Consider the following 20,833-nt stretch of genomic DNA (forward strand, 5'->3'; position numbering starts at 1 on the left):
GTCATGGAAACGGTCGGATCTCCCCTCCACCCTGCAACAGCTGCGTGAGGTCCTTCGGAGCATATGCACCTACCCGAGCCGCACTTCCTAGCTCCCGTAGCCATGGTTAGACCACAAGAAACTGCTCTTGTCCCGACTGTCAGCGGTCAACTGGAGCGCTCGAGCTCGAAGGCCGAAGCCATTCGTCGCGGGGATCTGAAAATCAGTGGGCCCATTCCCCTCACCGAGGAGGAAGAACAGGATTTGGCCAAACGAAACACTGATCCTACTCCCCAACGGACCGATTCAACATCCACACGAAATCTCCTGCATAAGAAAAGTATCAATGCTGGAAGCCACAACACCGATCCGGTAGAGACCACTTCCGAACTGCAGGAGAGTCCCCCGGGATTACGGCACAAGAGATCTTCTACTGGAATCCGAGATCTCAGCGAGATGCAGAGACATTCTTCTCTGGATCTATTGGCATCGCACAACAGCCCAAGCCCGTTCGCTTCTGCCTCTGACAGCTCAGCAAAGATGACACCTAAAAAGAAGAGGAGCAGCGGTTTGAGGAACGTTTTCCGAAAAATATTCGGGAGGAGGAGTAAGGAGGAGGTAAAACGCGACTCCGCCCAGAAGCATGGATACCATCACAGCGTGAGTTGGCCGGTTTCTGGTCTGATTTATCCTCTGACAACTTACAGGATCCGGGAACACTCATTACTCCTGCACATGTAAAATCGAAAGAAAATGTGGGCACAAACAGCTCATCTGCAGCAGAGCAGCGAATATCTGGCCTGCCTGTCCATGAGCCCGAGCCCATAAATCCTGTGGGGCAACATCTCCCCTTTCCCATGAATGTCAATGCCCCGGAAGAAAGAAGTCCACCACACGACTATCCGGCGTTCAAATCACCACCAAAATTGCATCGACGACGAGCAACACTACCTAGTGTCGTACTTTCCGGAGCAGAAGTTGCAACATCAGCGATCCGGAGTGGATCAGGCACACGGGTAATGCCCTGGGATGAGCAAGGCCAAACAGAGTTAATTCAGTCCCCTGAAATCGGAGTGGCTCTATCAAGCCCTACACATAGTAAGCGGAGGTCGCGGAGCGCAGGCACTCTACGTGAATCGAGTAAAAGGCCAGATTCTCTCCCTAGGAGACGGAGTGCAGAGATAAGATACTGGAGAACAAGCGGGATGGACCGTTCAGCGAGCGTGTACAGCACTTCCACGCCACGTCCACAAGAAGACGAAGACGGGACGAAGGATACGAAAGAAGAGGTCAGCGAGCCCATGGTTACTAAACTGGCTGAACCAACAACCGACGATGGCCCGCTCGACATCCCGCTACCAATCCAAGCGTTCAATTTCGGAGCTCTAAAGAGCGAGTTCGAAGCCTCAGAAGACGAAATCGAGGAGGCGATCGATTCGCCACCGACGCTGGAAGAACGGATCCAGCGGGTAGAATGCGGCATGCAAGTCCTCGAACAGTCCCTCCACCGGCTCACTGGCCGCAGCCACCGCCAAACAATCATCCTGGAAAACGCGCCAAAGGGCCACCGCTCGCGACAGCACAGCAACTCCACCGCTCGAGACGAGTATTCCCGCCAGTCCAGCAAATCCAGCACCCATGATCTCGGCATCAAAGAAGAGCCCTCCGGCCCTCCTTCCCCAAGCCTCCCTCCAGCCTTCCTCACCTCGCCCAGCTCTGCCGGCTCCGCAAATATCCACATTACGCCCTTCCCACCAATAGCCACATCTGCCTCACCACAACCCCACGACACCACCCCCCAAGCCGCGCAATCCTCCACAACTCCCCTTACCAACCCCACCGAGCAGTTCGCCGCCGTTTACATCATCCTGCGGCACGAGCGCGCCGCGCGCAAGGCGCTCGATAAACAGGTCCTGGCGCTGCAGCGCGAAGTCGCGGACCTGCGCTCGCTCGCGCTCAAGCTGTCGGAATCCGCCTACCCGACTCTCAGCCCGGACGCGGTGCTCGGCAGCTCCGAAAGTGCGCGCACGCTGCGCGCATACCGGGGTCCGGAGCGAGGGGTGGGGTTTGAGAGCGAGGAGGAGGGCAGGCTGAGGGGGAGAGTGCGCGAGCGGATCACGAGCCGGTTTAGCAGGAGTGATAGTGAGGGTGGGGATGGAGATGGCGATGGGGATGAGGGTGAAGAGGATGATGGGACGAGGGTTGGAGAGGAGGCGGACGAGAAGAAGGCGGACGAGACGGGGAGGAGTAGTAGTGCGGAGGTGGCTAGTCCGGAACTTTGGGCCACGCCGAGGGAAGAGGTTGCAGGCTATGGGTTTTTTCGCCGATCTGGGGTCGTGGGAGGGAAGGAGGGGGATATGATTTAGTTATGGGAGGAAAACGAGCAAATAGTTGAGTGCGTGGTGGTGACGGGATAATAATGTACTAGCCTGGGTTAGGGTTGGGTTGGATTGGATGGAGTGCACGTTTAGCCGTAAGATACCCCGGTGATTTTTGTATTGGTTTTTTTCTGTACGGTATCTAGCTAGCGACTGCATGGAAGGGTGGGTTGGTTTTTGTGAGTTCATTTTGTATTATGATCATCCATTTTACTGCTTTTTTTCCGTATTATTATGCTCATATCCACGCAGTTTCTGTCTCTGCATTGCAGTTGCCATTTCTGTCGGCTCTCAAGTCCGCAGATATGGTGGTTCACTAAAGTTGTTTAATCATTGGTTCACTTCACTTCACTTCATCTCAAAATGTAATTTGAACTTCAACTCTCTTTAACTTTCTTCACTCCAATACTAGACTTGTTACCAAGCAAGCTCTATTCAAACAAGCCAGCCGAACAATTCTTTCTCGGCGATCAAGTCAATACGAATTACCAGGCAAGCTATACTCGCGGTCTCATACCTAATTCTCTCACGAGTAACTGTACACAACATCACCGATTCAGCTTCGACCAGTCAGATATTCCGAACGCCACGCTCTCCAATCACCAACGTTACCCAAACAATTACCTAACTTGCTCGAATGCACATTGTAGACACTCTTGGTTCGCTATGATTCGGTTTCCGATCAGTCGAGCACCGCAGTAAGCAAATCCTTTTGTCATCACATTACGTCTCACTAATCGGAAATCAGGTTGGGAAAAGCCATCATTACCGTCCGTGCCGGCACAGAAGACTTCGCAATTCACGAGACACTCATACGGTCTAGCTCCGAATTCTTCAACGGAGCCCTTCGCCACGAATGGAAGGAGGCAACTCAGCGTGTCGTGGACCTTCCCGGAGTATCTCCCTCACTATTTGAGGCATACTCTCGGTGGTTGTATACAGGGAAGGTGTTCAGCATTCAGTCTAGCCCGGAAAAAGAGGGGGAGACGGAAGAAGACGTAAAGAGAGTCGCAGAATGGGTTAGCTTGCTAATGAGCTACGCATTGGGCGAGAGACTTCTTGACGCGCACTACAAAGATGCTATCGTAGACGCATGCATTGAGGTAGTTGTGCTTGAAGAATCGGTTTGCTGGACCCCCGGCATCGTGTGCAGCGTGTATTCCAATACCCCTCCCCAGTCCCCACTGAGGGACCTATTGGTTGATGTGGCGATATGGACTGCATCTGACGACGAAATGGCACAACTCTCAAATTGTGGCTACCCTGTGGAGTTTGTCGTGGGGCTTATGGCGGCTCTTTCGTCTCTCCGTCAGAAAGGGTTGAAAGGGAAGCCACCTTACAAGAGGGATCCCTGCCTGTATCACGAGCATAAAAAGACGGGAATGGCATGTCACAGAGAGAAGTCATAGACATAGGAACATCGTTGGAGCAGGGAAGTTTACATCTGTTGAGAGTGTTCAATGTCTCTTTGTTCGTCCCTCTGCCGGTTCTAGCTTTTGTTGGAATTTTGAAGATATTTCTCACCAAGATAAGTGTATTTATGGATCGCTAGGACTTCAATCGGGTTATGGGGGCGGTTTGAAGGCCACTCTATTCAGAGGCTTATGTGCAGATACAATCTGTACGGTTTTGGGGTGCCTTACTAGGTTAGCTCATTTGGTTTTCTAGCCCTTGTTTAACACTTTACTGTTCATATAAACAGTCGTGGGCCGTGGGCATGGTATGGAAGCTTCAGGAAAGGAGATAGCTGTCCGCCATCAATACGAATTCGTATAGCGAGTTCGTGTTCTTCAATTTGACTAATCTAAGTATAGCCGGTGCAGCCTATGGCCTGTGTCCGTGCTAGCATCACATCCTTTAGCAGGACAACATTCCCTTCTAGTATCATTCCCACATCATATACGCCCATGGCTTTGATTATATTTAGTTAACTTCTTTCTCCGACAAGCAACAGAGTCCCACTGACCTATCAATCACTAAATGACAAGCGGATTCCGAATCAATTATTCTCGATCTATTACCAGAGGTAAGTGCACACGGCACGGCTAGGGCAAAAGTCGCTTGAAGAAGCTTACAAGCCCATTAATGCTTATTGAGCGCACCTGTTTACCTTCCTATGCAATCACCTTTGCTATTCCTCACCGCCATACATAAAGGCTACTACATATCTAGTATCAACTCCACATATTTCAAGTTAAAATTGTTTACAACCTTCTCTATGATCTACGGAAATTCCTACCATGCAAGACTCAATCTGCCAATAGACCTTTCTTCGCACATCTATTGTGCTACAAAAGTATCCATTGAAATACTTCAAGCTAGTTAAAGGATGTGGACCATTTAAATAGTACAGTGTTATGATAGCGATCAAACATTCTTTTGACCGATTGTTGATTTTACCCAAAGACCGCTCCGACCTTTCCGATTTCTCCAAATTCCTCCACTTCCTCCACTTCTCCTAGTCCTCCTGGTCCTCCTAAGCCTCTTCATTCTGTTTCACTTTATCCTCAAAAGACCCGACCGCCAACACCACCACCGTCACTGCAAACGCGAGCACCGACTTCCCCGCAGCCGTAAGCGCCATGACGTCATACCAATGCAGCTTCCGGCCCCTCAACTTCATGCAATCCGGCCGCCTCCCCTCCTCCTCACTCCCATTCAGCGCCCCCGACGCCGTCACCCGGTCCACCTGACACTGCATATAGAAAGCTCCTAATGCCATGATAGAAGATCTTGGGAAGTTTGTCGGAGGGAGGTTTTGTTGTCCATTCTGTGGGCCCACACGCTGATATTCATGGAGTTTCCGCATACAAGAGAACAGAACTCTTTTTTTGCGGTATTAATAATTACATGTCTTGATATGAGTTCCGATCTATCCGCTCATCGATTGCCGATTGAGTATTTTGCCAATCGAGTATACGCAGGTGAGTCAGTATATGCCGGTTGGTCAGCACACACCAGTGTCCCGGGCTCCGGGGCTGTAAGTTAATTGGTTGTACACATAGTACATGCTAGTCAGATGGCTTCATGGGGCTTCGAGGGTGGTCGTTGTTTCACGCGTTTGTCGAGCAACGCAATCAGTATCATCAATCACTGGTAGGTCATAGCAGGGATGGTTGAAAAGTCGCTTCACCCTGTCCTAAAGTTTGGCCCCCTAATCGGTAACCGGCTGGATCCTTCAGCTCTGTTGGCGGCGCCTCTTAATGCAAGTTTATACAAATCCGGCGTTTATTTCTGCCCAAGGAGAATGATATTCTCTTTATTCTTAACTCTGAAAAAAGAAGAGCGGTATGTCATATTATTATCCTTTGAATTGCGTAAATATTTTCGACGACAGTTTGACCTAAATACAACACAAGATACGGCAATATTACTTCCAGTCGTACTACTATTTAGCTTTTATTTTAATTTACAGAAAACCCTTAAAACTGGTCACTTAATTACCGGTATTTACGTTGTACCCCTTTTTATATCTATCTAATAATTTGAAGAACTCACTATGGCCACGAAGACTCCTCGATTTGTTGCTCTCCTAAAGCCAACTAGAAACTTTTTCCTACACCCCAGTGGTCTTAGTAATGAATGCATGCATATTTTGGCCAAATATTCATTCAATTCATAAGCGCGCCAAAATATTCATGATTTGAATGCATATAATGAATATAGGTTAGGTAAGCTCTATTACCAGTCTTGGTATAGTGTTATAATTAATCATCATCGTCGCTAACGCCTTCCTATACCCTACCCTAATTCTTAACCACATTTATACCTAATATAAGCTCCTTCTTCCATCCTACTATAAGCCCTATTCTTATCCACGACTTTAAGCACTCCATTTACTTAATATTCACTGGTTTAAGCCTTGTTTGTTACTATATGTATATTCATAAGCTTATGAATAATTCAATTCATAAAGGAAAAAAATATTCAATGCATATCATTTGTTATGAATGAATATATTCATAAAAATGAATGAATAAAAATATTCTTAAGACCACTGCTACACCCTATAAGCACGACTGTATTTGCCAGTGTAATCACTCCCATCAACGCCGCACTTAATTCCGGGCGATGCTGTATAATGAGAGCTCGTGAGCTACTTGTAGAGCTGAACCAGAATCTATGGACGTCATGCGGAGCAGGGGTCGTTGTCACGGATCCACTAATACAGATAAACCCTTCTGTCAACGTTATACGGGCACAGGATTGGCCTCAATAGCCTATAATTAGGGCTATTAGAGCCATAATTAGAGGATTAAGATTGGCTCTCTACAGCCAATTTTATAGTAGTAGCTTTAATAGACCTTTTATTAGTTTATATAAAGAGTTATCCTCATTTCTACTAAAATTGGCGACTATCCCCTTATTGTGGTGAAATCTACATATATATTCTCTGCCCTCCTTTGTGTCTGTCTCTGCTTCTCCCTCTCTCTCCCTCTCCCTCTTTCTCTCCCTCTCCCTCTTTCTCTCCCTCTCCCTCTCCCTCTTTCTCTCCCTCTCCCTCTTTCTCTCCCTCTCCCTCCCCACTTCTCTCTTCTTCTTTCCTTCCTATCTATAGCTAATAAAGTAACAGATAGAATCGCGGTAGAGACGGACAGAGCCAGAGCCAGAGAGGTGGAGAAGCAAGGCCATGAGGTAGTAACGAAGTGGTAGCAAAGTTATCGTAGTCGTCGGAGTTGTCGGCGGTATCGGAGGTGGTAACAAGGGAGGCCTGGAGACGAGGTAGTATATATATAGCAGACTAATTTAGTATTTTTTCTATATTATGTATTTGCATGTAAAAGCACTACTACAAAGTAGTGATATACTACCTAATTAGGGCTATTAGAGCTCTAAAAAGGGTTGATCAACGGTTGATAATTGCGCTCCTATATAGCCCTAAAATCAAGCTCTACGAGCTTTTAGAAAGGGCTCAAATAGCCTCTAAAACCGATGTTTATATCACCGGGTGCCCGTAGGGGATCGTGGTGTCGCCACAATTGTGTCGACCAAAATCGGATTTGCTGTTGCCTACCACACTGTAACTTACCCCTCCTTTGTTACCTGCACCTACCTTATATATATAAAGGGCTCCTAGAGCCAGCTTGAATAGACAGAGTTCTCATTCCGAATCGTCTGGTCAACAAATTGCGCGGGGTGGCAGCCTAGCGACTTGAATTAATAGCTGTATCCATTGACTCAATGGTTTGCACCTTGCGTTACACTGCTGTTTCTCCGTCTGATTGGCATTATTGAAGAGAAGGACAACTCAGAGGAAACAGAAGACGTTCGCAGCCAATTTTTATTCCTGGATTCCTTTCAAGAGTTTCTTCGAAAGAAAGAAGAAAGCCAGCGCTAGTACGGATATTCCTCGCCAAACTACACCGGGCAGAATGTTGGAATGGATCAACTTGCTTGGGGATCCTGGAAGCGCGATCCGGGGGAGTATTGCTCAGTTGAAGATTGACACCTGGACCGTAAGGAGACGCGTATGAACAATAAATTAGGTAATAAGCTCACCAACGAATTGGTCATTGATGCGTTGCTTACTATCACCGAAACGGCCTTTCGTACCTTGAAGACGGCTTCTCCCACCTCTAAAACGGAACAGCTTACGGTGATTGTAACACCGCCACCCCCGAGTATCATTGAACCCCAAAAATACCTAGCGTTGATTGACAAAACCAAATGGAACTTAGGATCTCCCGAGCAAATACTAGCCGGCTGGCTAGGGGGGAAGAACATTCGTATGCACATAAAAGGCTTCATGAACCCATTAGTTATTTGCGAATGAGATTTTCGGTTCAATAATGCTCCCAATATTTCTACCATTGAAACTTTCTCATGTCTGCCGAAGAGCAATCATTTTCTTTACTGGCTGTAACAGCTTTTGACCAGCTCGAGGAAAGATCTTCCCGGTAAGACGACTTAGTCAGTTAGCTGCATGAACCGGAAGGCTGAATTTAGGATTGTGCTAACGCAGTTATTTCGGCATGATCTGGAGCGTTTATAAGTAGGGCTCCTGGCAAGGAGCTCGACGGACAAGGCTGGGATCAACTAGTATGTTTTAGGAAGCTCTATGGGAAGTAATACCGGCGAAATGGTTCCGAGGGTTCGCATGGCGCTGGCATTTGATGCGAGCTCCTGCAGTCCTCAGAAACTTCTCGTTCGCGCATGAAAAAAAAAATCGAGGCACCTTTATGTTGCGCTCGTGACAGGTAGTGATGAAACAAACCGGGCAGCTCGAAATAGACTTGCTTAGGTTCGCTAGAAATCGCACGCAATAATTGCGTCTCAGCTCGTTGAGCTCGGTTCCAATCAAGCCTCGTGCATGTGCGGAGGCTGGACCCATGGAACAGAACTAGCCAAGGAAAGCTTCTCTCGACGCCATGCCTTCTCCACTGGACACACGCCATGTCATCCTCGAGCGCCACCGAATAAAAGCAATCTGTCAGTTATCCTCAAACACTAGGATTTACTGACCATCAGCTCTTCTATCTAAATAGCGTATGCACTTAGTTTTACTATCATCTCGAGCGACATCTACACATGCATTTGTTTCCCCTTATCGCAGCTAGATTGATTTGCGAGGAAATTGTGTCTTTCTTGAGTCGCAACCTTGTCAGCTTTCAGGAGTTCTCAGCCGCATGCAGGGGCTGATCAGCAGGCAAACTCCAGGCAAAACTTCTTAGTACGATATGGGTTTTGGCGCCAAATGTATCGTAATACCAATGGTATTGTTATATCAAGAGTCACGTGTAGGGTGAATAAGCAGTAAAACTTTAATAAAAAGTGGATCTTAAAGCCTAAAGGGTATAGAATTCCCTCCTTATGGGCCAGATATACCCCATTCCCATACAACCAGCCACACCGATATCGGTGGTAGAGCTTAACAATATCGTCAAAAGTCAGATTCTCGATAGTTACACCAAAGGAGGCTTGATCAGGGTGTGTAGATCGTAATACAAAATGTATCGTTATATACCTGGTATCGTATTAAGGAGTTTTGCCTGTACGTACATGTTCAAAACTCATTGATGCTTCCGTCAAATGCGCCTGGGGCTTTGACAAAATCGGCGTTCGCCCCACATCATTCGCTTTCGATGCTGCCTAATGGCGTCCAGGTTGTCTGAACGGGTGTATTGGCATTTTGAGCCGCGATGCACCTGGCGGGCGGCATAATAGTCAGAATGGAGCCCCCCCTGGTTCGGCGCTTTGTGTCGCCCTCCAAACCTTTTTGCTTGCTATCTATGTCGCATCCAGTCGCAATAAATGCCGCAATCCGAATCCCCCGAACGCGGGCGGCCTGAGTCTACAGTACAGGAACCGGACACATATTCCTACAAAAACTTGAAATCCGACACTTCACTACGCCTCCTTACCCTTCAAGGAGCAGAAGGGAGGAACTTGATCATTTGCGAATTGAATGAGGTCGACCCTCAAAAGATCGAAGACGACAATGCTAAGAGGAAAGCTAATGTTGCTGCAAATGGCAACGCAAATGGCAGTGCCAAAGGCGGACTTCGACAGAAGCCGGAAGGACCATCAGATCTGCCAGTTCAGTTCGGTGGGACTCCAGAGAAACCTCTTGGCGATCCAGTCTCTCAACAAAACCCCCTAACTTCACTCGAACCAACCCCGACATATGAGGCACTCTCGTGGTGCTGGGGAGATGACGCAGAAAAACCAAAAGTAGAAATCCGGATTCGAGAGAAAAATGAAGCCGGGGAATGGCGGTCATATCCAATGAAAATTGCTTGGACGCTTGCCGAAGCTCTATATTCGCTCCGATACCCCGGGAAAGACAGGAATCTTTGGGTTGATGCCATCTGTATTAATCAGGAAGATGTGGATGAGAGGAATAGACAGGTCCAAATGATGACCGAAATATACGGCGGTGCCACTCAGGTCTGTGTATGGCTTGGTACCGCTACCAAGGAGAGCGCGCGAGCCTTGAACTTCATTCGTGACAACGTTATCAAGTTATGGAAGTTCGACGAACTCTGTGCGAAGCAAGAATCAAGCAAAGATTGGAAGGTGTTCCTGGATCTTATGAATCGAGCTTGGTTTTCAAGGCGCTGGGTGGTCCAGGAAATTGCATTGGCTCGCGAAGCCAAGGTCTACTGCGGCTCCGACAACATCGACTGGCAAGACTTCGCTGACGCCGTGTCACTTTTCGTAGAGGTGGAGTCTGCGACCCATCGTCTCTCTGAAATCATGNGACGGGACGAGCAATTCCACCATGTGCCAGACTTTTTTGGTTACGTCTCTGCGCTTGGTGCTACCGTTCTTGTCGAAGCAGTCAATACTCTTTTTCGAGAGTCTATGGACGGAGACAAACGCAGACGTGAACCACTTCTGGGGATCGAGTATCTGGTATCCAAAATGACAGTTTTTGATGTTACCGAACCTCGAGATGCTATTTACGCGCTGCTGGCAATCGCGAAGGATACTGCACCAAGAGCCGCTAGCCAACAGAATGCTGATGACAAGAAGCCTGGTGCACGGCAAATTCAGCGGTGGGCAAAGAATACCACCGCAAGGCCATACCGAGTAAATTACGAACAACCCGTCGTAGATATTTGTCAAACGTTCACCATATTTTGCATTCGTCAAGCAGCACAAGTAGATCCCACCAGTGCCTTGGACATAATTTGTAGGCCTTGGGCTCCGGCGAAGTTGAAGCGGGATGGTGACACTTCTTCAGCGAGTTCAGAGGCTGGTGGGGCTGTGGACGATGATGCTTTACCTTCTTGGATTCCCAGTTCGAATTGCTCTGCTCATGGCTTTTTCCCGCAGGCGGGAGGGGAGAAAATGGGCCGGAAGAATGCCGACCCACTTGTTGGCCTTCCTGGACTTGGCCAGAAAAATTATTCTGCAGCGGGGGCGAAAACCGTTGATCGCTTCGCTTTAAGGTTCAAAAAAAGAATGCACTCATACAGCATGTATGTGAGCGGATTCCGGCTCGACGAAATCATGAGGAAAGAGGTTGGTTCCCAAGGAGGCAATATACCGGTGCAGTGGCTTGATGCAGCGAACTGGAAAAATACTGAACTATATCCACCGCAAGATTTTTGGAAAACTCTTGTTGCCGACCGAGGACCCCATGGCCGAAACCCTCCAGCATTCTACCCTCGAGCCTGCAGAGAGTCGGTAAACAAGGGAGGCAAAGAGAGCGGAATAATTAATACCGAGGCACTGATTGATCATGGAAGGTGCTCAATCGTGGCTGAGTTTTTACGAAGAGTTCAAGCTGTTATCTGGAGACGATCCCTCATGCGCACTCGAAACAAAAAACTCGGTCTTGTTCACGAAGATGCTGAAGAAGGCGATCTGATTTGCATTTTATACGGCTGTACAGTGCCAGTGGTTCTTCGCAGGGTGGAGAAATGTCCAAAAGAAATAGAGGCAGAGATCAAAGCTGGCCAGGAGGAATACAACGCTAAAATCACGGAAGCCGTCACGAAGATCCAGAAGATAGTTCGGGAGAGGAAAAGGGTGAGAGAGAAAAGAAAGCTGCCTCGAAAGTACATAAAGACTGGGAAGAAAGTGATTTTGGTATCACTCATACTTCTTTTCATTTTACTTCTCTTGCACAACAGGATTGGCGATCGGACAGTACGGGGTGTCTTCGCAGATCTTCAAATCCCACTCGTACCCATCGCCATAGCGGCGGTCATTTCGCTTACGCCAGAAACCATCTTTTGGAGATACTACTACAGAGCTCACCGGCTTCTCCAGTCGGATAAGGCGATTAATACAAGGAAATTGAACGAAAGACACGTCTATTATCGACTTCTCGGAGAGTGCTACGTCCACGGTATGATGAATGGAGAGGCAATACTTTACCAGAACGAGAAGGGAATCAAGCAAGAAATTTTTGAAATTCGATAGCGTCAAGGTACGTGTAAAGAACAAACGTCATTCAATGTTTACCTAGAATGATCGTCAACTACAATACCTATTGACCAAGATCAAAGATGTGGCTAACGTACCGCGTAATAATAGAATAGTCTCCTAGATTCCCACGCGATTTTAAGATGTTATTTAACGCTATTGCTAATAAGGGTAACGAGTGCTCTATTAAGATTGGTGAGGAGAGATGCTTTTCAGAGAGCGAGAGGTTCAGCATCGAGCTGTCTGGGGGGTTTGGTTAATCGCAGCGATATGGAAGGCATATTATTTAGTACTGGGACGACGTTTCAAATTGCTATCATTGGTAAATGTTCTGAGAGATTTTGGTCAATAACGGTGTAATTCATTGATTCTCAAACCAGACCTCAGATTATGTTCTTGTAGATATCATCACTTGAAGATAGCGTCCAAAGCTTTATGTTATTTGTGAGCATTGTCCTTTCAAACGTTGGAAGTTGGTAGTGATCCATGTTTTCCATTTGCGTTATACTAGAGAGCTCGTACCATCTGCCTGCCACATCGAGTGTGCACGCATATTTGTACAGTTTCTTACGAAGAGAGCTACGTCTAAGTGCGCACTTTGAGCCTGGTCGATTACATCGAGTAGACTTGAAAACGAGCGTGAAGAGGAAGTGTTAGGTATGCCGGCACCCATAACGAAAACTTTATTTGAAAATGGACAGGCCAAACAAGCAACTTCTCGCAAAGTTACGGCTGCTAGTTGTATTGTGATGCTTGTACAGCAGTTAAGAAGGCTGAGGTTGGGAGCCGAAACGAAACGATCTAATTGCGAATTAGAAGATGTCGGGCAGTCAGGCCCTTGTGGTTGAACTGACAATGCCGTCGGCCACAAACAACGCCCACCGTGACCGCCGCTTGGCTTTGGACTGAAAGGAGGAAATAATTTGAGGGGCTAAGAGGTATAATGCCGGGCTGTGCTTAATCAAATAGCAAGTCCTTGATGACGATTGAATACATGATTAACACCGAGTCTTTCGTAACATTCAGATGGATTTTGAGGCGAATGCCGTAAGTGAGGTTTGTTGGTCAAGAGACGGGAACTGGATAAAGCCGTGAGAATCTCCAAAGGGCTGTTATCTGTAAAGCGTTCGATTGACGCATAAGAGAAGATCGAATGCATCCGGGGAAAGCGATGCAGCAGGATGCAGGGCTCTCAGCCTCTGGCGGAAGGCAAGGTTAGAATGACCGGCCGGGACATAGGCGAAGGTGGAAGCTACAGTAAGCCAAATAGCAGTTCGTCCGCTGCCTTGAGAAAAGAAGTGCAGAGGTCTCCTCTCGGTGGGCCGGGCAACAGAACATCGTCACTATTGTCTAGCAGCAGCTTATCACACGACAGTACAGCCTTTCACTCTTACCGGTGTCATTTAGAGATACCCTTCGGATTAAGGCGTTGTTCTGGCCCCCAGGTTAGCAACATGTCCGCTTCTTAATGGCAGCACGAAGGCCTGGCAATAAGCTAGGCAACAACGTTCCCGCACCGACGCCGCAAAACAACGCAATGTTCGCTATCCGCAGCATCCAGAGGTATATAAATAATTGTAAAATGCTAGAATTGCCATTTACATACAAAGAGTGTTTGTTACTATTCTGCGAAAACTTCAAATCTTTGGTTAACAAGTCCGTGCTGTGAGCATACCCTGAACTAATTTGCCAAGCCCTGTTGCGAGGCAACCGTAAAACAAGTAAAAGTCCTACCAAACCTTACAAGGGCACGGACTTTTTCACCAGCGGACTCTTACGAAGGACCTGGAGCTTGTCCCACCTTTTTTTAAACCCGTGGAGGATACATACAGCGGGAGATTAGGAGCTCACTTAAGAGATCTGGCTTTTGGAGACCATTTTTTTCATCATATATATAGCGTATTTTAACCTATATTAAAAACAATGGGATTATTCTGCGCAAAGCCTGTCAGGCCGGCAACAATCCCAACAGAGACAATAATCCCACTCCACCACTTTGACAACAGTCCGTCTCATTGAGCTTTTGTGCTGGATATCACCCTGCGGTTTGACGATGTGCTAGATCACGAGAAGATGCGTTTGGCATTGGTAAGACTGGTGGAGTTGGGAAATTGGAGAAAGCTTGGTGCGCGGCTCCGTATGAATGTAAGATGATATGCAATCGCGCTCATCTCATAGTCTGAATAGCTGACTAGAATCGCCTTAGGATGCGGGGAAGCTGAAATACCATGTCCCCGCAAAATTCGACGAGGAGAGACCAGGTTTCAGGTACCATCACATCACATACGACACAAGCATAGAGGACCACCGCTCGCTTCTCGGTTGCCGAAGGTGAGCAACCGTCCAACAATCCAAGGCGATACAGCTGAGTTCCACTGTCTTGCTCGTCAATCGAATACTCCGAAGAAACTTGACGATTATCTCTACTCAGATGAACCGCAGCTGTCTATCCAAATTGTCTCTTTGAAGATGCCACCCCCGTTTCAGTAACTTGGCCACACACGTTTCTCGATGCCATGGGGCTTAGGGCTTTATTCAATATTTGGACTTTGTCCTTTGGGGTCAGGAAGATCAATTGCCTCCCTTTTATGGCTTTGACGTGGACCCAGTAGCCAATCTGGGTGACTCCTCTCCAATCGAACCACATGTGCTTGCCGACCGCCAGCTGAAAGGCCTCAGCTTCTTTGTCTTTGTCGTGCGTTATGTATTTGACCTGCTATGGTGGCGAAAAGATGAACAGCGTATTGTGTGCCTACTGTCCTCATATCTTCAACAAATGAAGCAGACCGCCATACACGAACTTGTGACCTGTAGCAAGAGCGAGAGAAACCCTTTTATTAGAGACGGAGACATCATCTGCGCTTGGTGGACCCGGCTGGCGATCCAGAATATGTCTCGGACGTCGAGCAGAACGGTCCTCATTATGAACGCGTTTGATCTCAGAACCGCGCTCTCCAAGGATGTCATACCGTCGGGCACCGCCTCCATGTCCAATTTGTCGGGCGTAATCTACACCTCTCTTCCTGCTTACCAGATCTTCCAAAAGCCACTTAGCTGTGTAGCTTCGCAAATTCGACGGCCCATCCAGGAACAGGGCACGAGGAGCCATGTTGAGGCTTTCGTAGCTCTCCACTAGAAACTGACAGCTACGATCGGACGTGCCCCAATGTTCGGCGATTCGAGCAATCAACTCGTCGTCTTTCTAACTGGAACAAGAGAAGATTCTTTTCGATTGACTTTTCTTCTGCAGTAGTTAAAGAGGGTATTCCGGTGCAAAAGCATGCCACTCCACTCGGTCAGCCATCCTATTTGCATGCGAACGGATTCGTAAACGGATATTCCTCGCGGAATGCATTTCCCATTTTTGGAAAGGATGCTGCTGGAAATTATTGGCTGGGTGGACAGCTCCCCGCTTCTTTTTGGCCTAGGATAGAGGAGGTTGTGGCGAGGATGTGATCGGGAGAATCATCGGAAACCGGTGCTTAGGTGCGATTCTTGGAGTTTGCTGCAGAATGAAAAATAACCTTTCACAAATTTGACGGACTTTGAACAGGTAGGGCATGGTCACGTAAGAATCCAATAAAGTCTTCTGCTATTGATCTGTTTTACGTGTTGCTCCGGGCATTGCCGAAAATAATCTTGGCATGATTCATTTCTCTGCCGTCGGAGCATTGTTGTTGTTCTACTAGTGTCGAATACTGTCAAAATTACGGCCGCATGTCCATAGGGCGCGCTTAGCGATTGTGACTCGGGCTCGCTTAGCGATGGTAAGGCCGATACGTCAGTGCTCCTCATCGCTTGCCATCAAGTCGGCCGTTACGACCATTTCCTAGGATTCCCATCTATCCGATCGCGCCTTTCGGCTTCACTTTGTCTCTCTCTTCAGCTGCCATGATCGCGATAGGGTCTCTATATAACAGAGACCATTCTATCATGTCGGAGGTCATAATCAACATAGACTACAAGCCTTCAACACACTACCGGCCTCCATAGCTCTTACCAATCATCAAAATTGCATCCGTTGCTACTACATCAATACCAACAAGCAGTTCTCTACTCATTGAAAATGCGCTTTGTACCACTTTCAGCAACTTCCGCAACTTCGCGACCCGCTAATACACGTAGCTTTGCTGCGTTCCTCCACAATCTTGTCCGCGACCAATTCACTCTGGGTACCTGGCTTCTGCTCGGCGCAGCTGCCCAGAGTCTCTTGATACTTCTTCCCTTACGGCCAACCTACGTTGTTGTCCCAACATTCACTCTTCTTCTCCTTCAGCTCCTCGATACAATCTCAGTATCCATGGGTTGGAGGCGGAACTCGTACTTGGACGGGACTATTGGCACCAAAGTCACAGCCCTTCTACCCCAGCCTGATGGCTCCTTCAACGCCCGAGCACCAGACAGTGATAGCGGCAAGGTTGCAGTCCTCCTGCTAGGCTTCCGAACCAACCAGTAAGACTTCATCTCCCCTTCCCCACCCCTTCCCCACACTAACATCTTCTCCAGCCCCCTTGGTATCCTCTCGCCCGGTTCCCGTGAAATTGGCACCCATTTCAATGGCATGGTCAAGGACCTCGAAACCAACGCCGCGACCAACGGCTTCCTCGGCTCCACGTCCTACCTAGGCAACTCACGCACCACGAAATCGGAGCTCATGACTACTTTCTACTTCCGCTCGCTGGCCAATGTCGAGGCCTTCGCGCATGGTCCTGTCCACCGCGAGGGCTGGAACTGGTGGAACGCGACCGTCAAGGAGCATCGTCATCTGGCAATCTGCCATGAGGTGTACGAGGCGCCGCACGGTGCGTGGGAAAATGTCTATGTCAATTATCATGCTACGGGTATGGGCGCTACGGTACATAAAGTTCAGGATGACGAAGGCCAGGAAAAGTGGGTGGGGCCATTGGTACTTGCGGAGAGGGGACCTTTGAGTACCCACAAGGGGAGGACGCATATTTAAGGGTGTTTAATCCCATGATTTCGTATGGCGCTTGTAGTATAGTTGTATTTATATAAAGAGATTATAGAAAAAAGATCTTTAAAGCCAAGCTATAGTAACATAGGTGATAGGGCTATGACGGTCGGCATAGTTATGACGGTTTGGAACATCAAAACTGCGCATAGACGAAATTTGTTCAGAATTGTCATAACTATGCCGACTGTTATAACCTTATCACCTACATTATACCAAATTTGGGGTTTTGGGGCGCTTGCCAAAGGGGGGTGGGAGTTAGTCATGTATATCAATAGTATGTCCTAGGCGAGGTTTGGGTTGGCGGTTTGGTCTATTTAGTCCGCTATATTTCTTTTGGGTAGTTGGGGTGTCGCTAGAGATACATAGAATTTGAGTCGTACGCGTGAGAAAGAGGGCAGCTAATAGCCTCAAGGCTTAATATCTACTCTACTCATATCTCTTCTTAATGGTGAGTTAATCGTTACTGCCTTTAGTAGCCTGAAACGAAACTAGCGAAATGCACAAATCCTGCCCTTGCCTGTTATCTCTGCGCTCTGGGGAATGGTAATTAGATTGCTGAGCAACTTTGTCTTAACTAATGAACTCGGTACATTAACGCGACGACCGATTTAGGTTGAAAGAGCTAAAGTTAGCGCCTGTCCCAAGCAAAAATTGGCAGCACTTAGTGAAAGTACACTAGATTACCCTCTCGCCTTGCCTGCGCCTTTGTATAGCTCACCTCATCCACCTTCAACCCAGCTGCATTGATCAACGTGATTGACCCTCCCTTATTCGTCAGTGGACAGTCTGGAACCTGAAAAGTTCTGGAGTTATGCGTCGGCAACAAGCCACTCAAAGCTTGAGTGTCCTGGTTGCGATTCTGGATGGTCCATCCATCTAACTGGATATCTGACGACGAGTTGTTGACGAGGAACACCGCCTCCGACTGGCCGGAAGGATCCACATCCGGACCGATAGGATTGACGAGCGCAGCGCGGATAATCACCATGACGGCTGGAGGCTGAATTATGTCAACGAAGCTCACGTCGTCGATGGGATCGCCGCTGCCGTCCGTGTGAACCTTCTGAACGGCGAATGCCAGGAAGATACCTTCCCAATGATCGTCATCGGGGAAATGGAGCAACATGCCGCCGTCCTGCCAAACGCCGTTGGACTTTGCGAAACGCCCTTCATTGCCTTGCTCCATGTGCACGTCGTGGATACCGCCGGGAAACGGCTCCCCAAAGAGGTAGATTGTAGCTTTGCGGCGGATGGCTTCGGTGAGGACGGGGGAGATGAAGTCGATGATGTCGTTATTCTCACCCGGGAGATTGTGATTGAGGATGGTCCCGTCCTCGAGGTTGATCAGGTTGCCGCGAATATAGTCTAGCGCGGGGAGGTCGTGAATTTTGAGTTCGTGCCAACCGGGCTCGAGTGGAGCAAGATTTTTCGTGATGGGGTTCTTGAGGTCCCTTACGAACCAGTATACCAGACGAGACTCATTGGTCGAAGACTTGATGTTGATAGCGGCCCTGAATTTTCCATTTACGGTATTTTGGTTATCATCGAAGCGAAGCTGGAGGTGTGGAGTATTGCCGCCCTTTTCTGCCTCGTAAGTCCTTGGGTAGCCTACCCAAACACCGTAGGTTTCGAGAGGCATCGTGTAAGTGTGGACCCCTTCTAAAAGAAATATTCCCAATTTTTTTTTTTTTTAGAAAATGGCAAAGCTAGAGAATGAATAGGAAATGTGAAGCCGGAGCGGAGAAGAGTTAAGTTCGAATGGGGTTTGGGATCTGAATAATGCAATACAGTGCATCTAACCAAGGTGGGGAAATGGCTCTAGTTAAAGGCTACAAGAAATACCTACCCCAACATGTCCGAGCTTCAGGGCGACTTCTTGCCCAGTCTCCAGATCGCGAGCTGAAATATTGTGAGCCCTTTGAAACGATAAGAGGGGAGCTTCTAAAGTGCAGAATGCCCAGATACCGTGCGCAAGCCACCACCGGTGCCCCGATGGACCCGATCCCTGATATTTACTATTTTATAATATACATTCTTGTAAATTTTAATTAAGAATTTAGACGCTATTTATATTAAAAAAAATTATATAGGCGCGCTATGGTTAATAATGGAGAACGCGGTTTCCTTTACTATTACCTATTACTTCTTATTATTACTATTAATTTTAAAGCTAAAGTTCTTAGCTAAAGTTCTACACCGATTAATATTATAGTATTTTTAGCTCTTTTAGTATACTATTAATTTATATCTTATTATTATTGTTTATACCAACTTAATGGTATAAGTAAGTTATATCCCGGGGCACGAAATACGTATAGTATTATATGCTCTTTAGGATGGTGGTAACTGTTAATTGTATAAAGCAGACTATATAGTCTATATACTAATGCGCCTCACCCCTAATTAGTTAGTGCTTTAGAAGTGCACTAAACGCGTAAGTAGGTAGTTAGTGCACCAAATGCGTAAATATATACTTGGTGTACCGAACGCGTAAGCACGCGGTTGGTATAATAGGTGCTGTAATTATATACTAGCGGTACTTAGAAAATAAAACCACTTATATATAGCCTCCGTAATTGTTTTAATAGAACTATAAAACACATAAGAAAATATATAGGAAATCCCTCCTAAGGTGCCTTCTAGGTTACCTTCTAAATAGTGCTCTAAGCTAGCCGTAAGTCCTGCTTACGGTCTATAAAATGAACTATACAGCCTTTTAACGGGCCGTAAATGCACTATACGGCCTTTTAATAGGCCGTAACTAAACTATAAATGCTCCGTTAGTCTTGCTCTACCTATTCTATAACCTTTAGGTTAAGCTTGTTTATATTAATTAGGGTTTTAAGAGCTTAACACAGCTTTGCCTTAGTTATGGCGTCTACTAAGTTGTCTCCGCTGCTAATCTATTTAACCTTTATAATTTTATGTCGTTTATAGGCCTAATATAAGCATATTAGGTCGACTATAAGCCTCTTCTTTTATATTATACCTAGTTTAACTAGGCAGTTATAAAGGGACTTTAAATTAGTATATAAAACTAGGGGTAACTGCTCTAGTTATAGAATCTTCTAGACCGTTAATTTAATTGCGGCTGCTATATTAAATCTATAAGCTAGTACACTATAGGTTACTTATTTGCACTTAATTAAAGACTAGTGCAGTATATTTACGTCCTAATTATAGTCCGTAAGTATAATTACAAAGCCGATTTATAATAATAGGTCTTTATTATTAGTAAAAGATATATCTATAAATACTAGTAGGCTAAGGGAATTTAGGTCTAGTGGTATAAAAGTAAGTCCCCTTGCTATATTGTTAATTTGCTACTAAATGCGCTTATTAAGCTACTTAACATTTTTTTTATAGGTCTACTACCTAGGCCGTAAAGGACAGATTATAGGTAGATTTAGGTTAACAGACTATAGCAATATAGGCGCCTCTTATACGCTATACAGCGTATTAGTTCTTTATATTTATAGTCTTACGGGTCTCTTTATGGGAACTAGTAAGGTCCGTAGGTTTTACTATAATAGGCTTTAGGTTTTAAGCTTAGCGTTCCTAAGTTAGCTTAATTAGGTTGCCCTTTTATATAATTAAGCCTTTATTAAACTTAATTAGAGTCTAC

General features: G+C 46.8%; 9 protein-coding genes across 9 annotated transcripts; 6 read left to right on the forward strand and 3 right to left on the reverse strand.

The window, feature by feature from the left end:
- Positions 1-102: 102 nt before the first annotated feature.
- On the forward strand, positions 103-2,345 carry K441DRAFT_683520 (uncharacterized protein; the record flags this gene model as incomplete). Its single annotated transcript, XM_067651698.1, has 2 exons — positions 103-639; positions 687-2,345. The coding sequence occupies 2 exons, from the start codon at positions 103-105 to the stop codon at positions 2,343-2,345; spliced, it is 2,196 nt and encodes a 731-aa protein (XP_067510600.1).
- Positions 2,346-2,430: 85 nt separating this feature from the next.
- K441DRAFT_11287 (uncharacterized protein) lies at positions 2,431-2,886 on the forward strand. The gene has a single exon (XM_067639970.1). The coding sequence runs from the start codon at positions 2,515-2,517 to the stop codon at positions 2,746-2,748; it is 234 nt and encodes a 77-aa protein (XP_067510601.1). The 5' UTR covers positions 2,431-2,514; the 3' UTR covers positions 2,749-2,886.
- Positions 2,722-4,120, forward strand: K441DRAFT_11337 (uncharacterized protein). The gene is made up of 2 exons (XM_067639973.1): positions 2,722-3,055; positions 3,106-4,120. The coding sequence occupies exons 1-2, from the start codon at positions 3,024-3,026 to the stop codon at positions 3,764-3,766; spliced, it is 693 nt and encodes a 230-aa protein (XP_067510602.1). The 5' UTR covers positions 2,722-3,023; the 3' UTR covers positions 3,767-4,120.
- Positions 4,121-4,501: 381 nt separating this feature from the next.
- Positions 4,502-5,153, reverse strand: K441DRAFT_650702 (uncharacterized protein). Its single transcript, XM_067647077.1, has one exon. The coding sequence runs from the start codon at positions 5,077-5,079 to the stop codon at positions 4,834-4,836; it is 246 nt and encodes an 81-aa protein (XP_067510603.1). The 5' UTR covers positions 5,080-5,153; the 3' UTR covers positions 4,502-4,833.
- Positions 5,154-8,309: 3,156 nt separating this feature from the next.
- Positions 8,310-8,874, reverse strand: K441DRAFT_11416 (uncharacterized protein). The gene has a single exon (XM_067639977.1). It carries the CDS (start codon positions 8,750-8,752, stop codon positions 8,414-8,416), a length of 339 nt encoding a protein of 112 aa, XP_067510604.1. The 5' UTR covers positions 8,753-8,874; the 3' UTR covers positions 8,310-8,413.
- Positions 8,875-9,454: 580 nt separating this feature from the next.
- K441DRAFT_11424 (HET-domain-containing protein) lies at positions 9,455-12,615 on the forward strand. The gene is made up of 2 exons (XM_067639978.1): positions 9,455-12,237; positions 12,345-12,615. Exon 1 carries the CDS (start codon positions 9,609-9,611, stop codon positions 12,228-12,230), a length of 2,622 nt encoding a protein of 873 aa, XP_067510605.1. The 5' UTR covers positions 9,455-9,608; the 3' UTR covers positions 12,231-12,237; positions 12,345-12,615.
- Positions 12,616-14,005: 1,390 nt separating this feature from the next.
- Positions 14,006-15,883, forward strand: K441DRAFT_702108 (uncharacterized protein). The gene is made up of 6 exons (XM_067653391.1): positions 14,006-14,238; positions 14,296-14,378; positions 14,440-14,554; positions 14,590-14,690; positions 14,761-15,354; positions 15,450-15,883. The coding sequence occupies exons 1-6, from the start codon at positions 14,157-14,159 to the stop codon at positions 15,687-15,689; spliced, it is 1,215 nt and encodes a 404-aa protein (XP_067510606.1). The 5' UTR covers positions 14,006-14,156; the 3' UTR covers positions 15,690-15,883.
- A 416-nt stretch (positions 15,884-16,299) lies between these two features.
- Positions 16,300-17,193, forward strand: K441DRAFT_683523 (uncharacterized protein; the record flags this gene model as incomplete). Its single annotated transcript, XM_067651699.1, has 2 exons — positions 16,300-16,685; positions 16,740-17,193. The coding sequence occupies 2 exons, from the start codon at positions 16,300-16,302 to the stop codon at positions 17,191-17,193; spliced, it is 840 nt and encodes a 279-aa protein (XP_067510607.1).
- Positions 17,194-17,456: 263 nt separating this feature from the next.
- Positions 17,457-19,136, reverse strand: K441DRAFT_650708 (uncharacterized protein). Its single transcript, XM_067647078.1, has one exon. The coding sequence runs from the start codon at positions 18,845-18,847 to the stop codon at positions 17,870-17,872; it is 978 nt and encodes a 325-aa protein (XP_067510608.1). The 5' UTR covers positions 18,848-19,136; the 3' UTR covers positions 17,457-17,869.
- Positions 19,137-20,833: the final 1,697 nt, after the last annotated feature.

Source organism: Cenococcum geophilum, assembly GCF_001692895.1.
Source record: "Cenococcum geophilum 1.58 unplaced genomic scaffold K441scaffold_1, whole genome shotgun sequence".
NCBI lineage: Eukaryota > Fungi > Ascomycota > Dothideomycetes > Gloniales > Gloniaceae > Cenococcum > Cenococcum geophilum.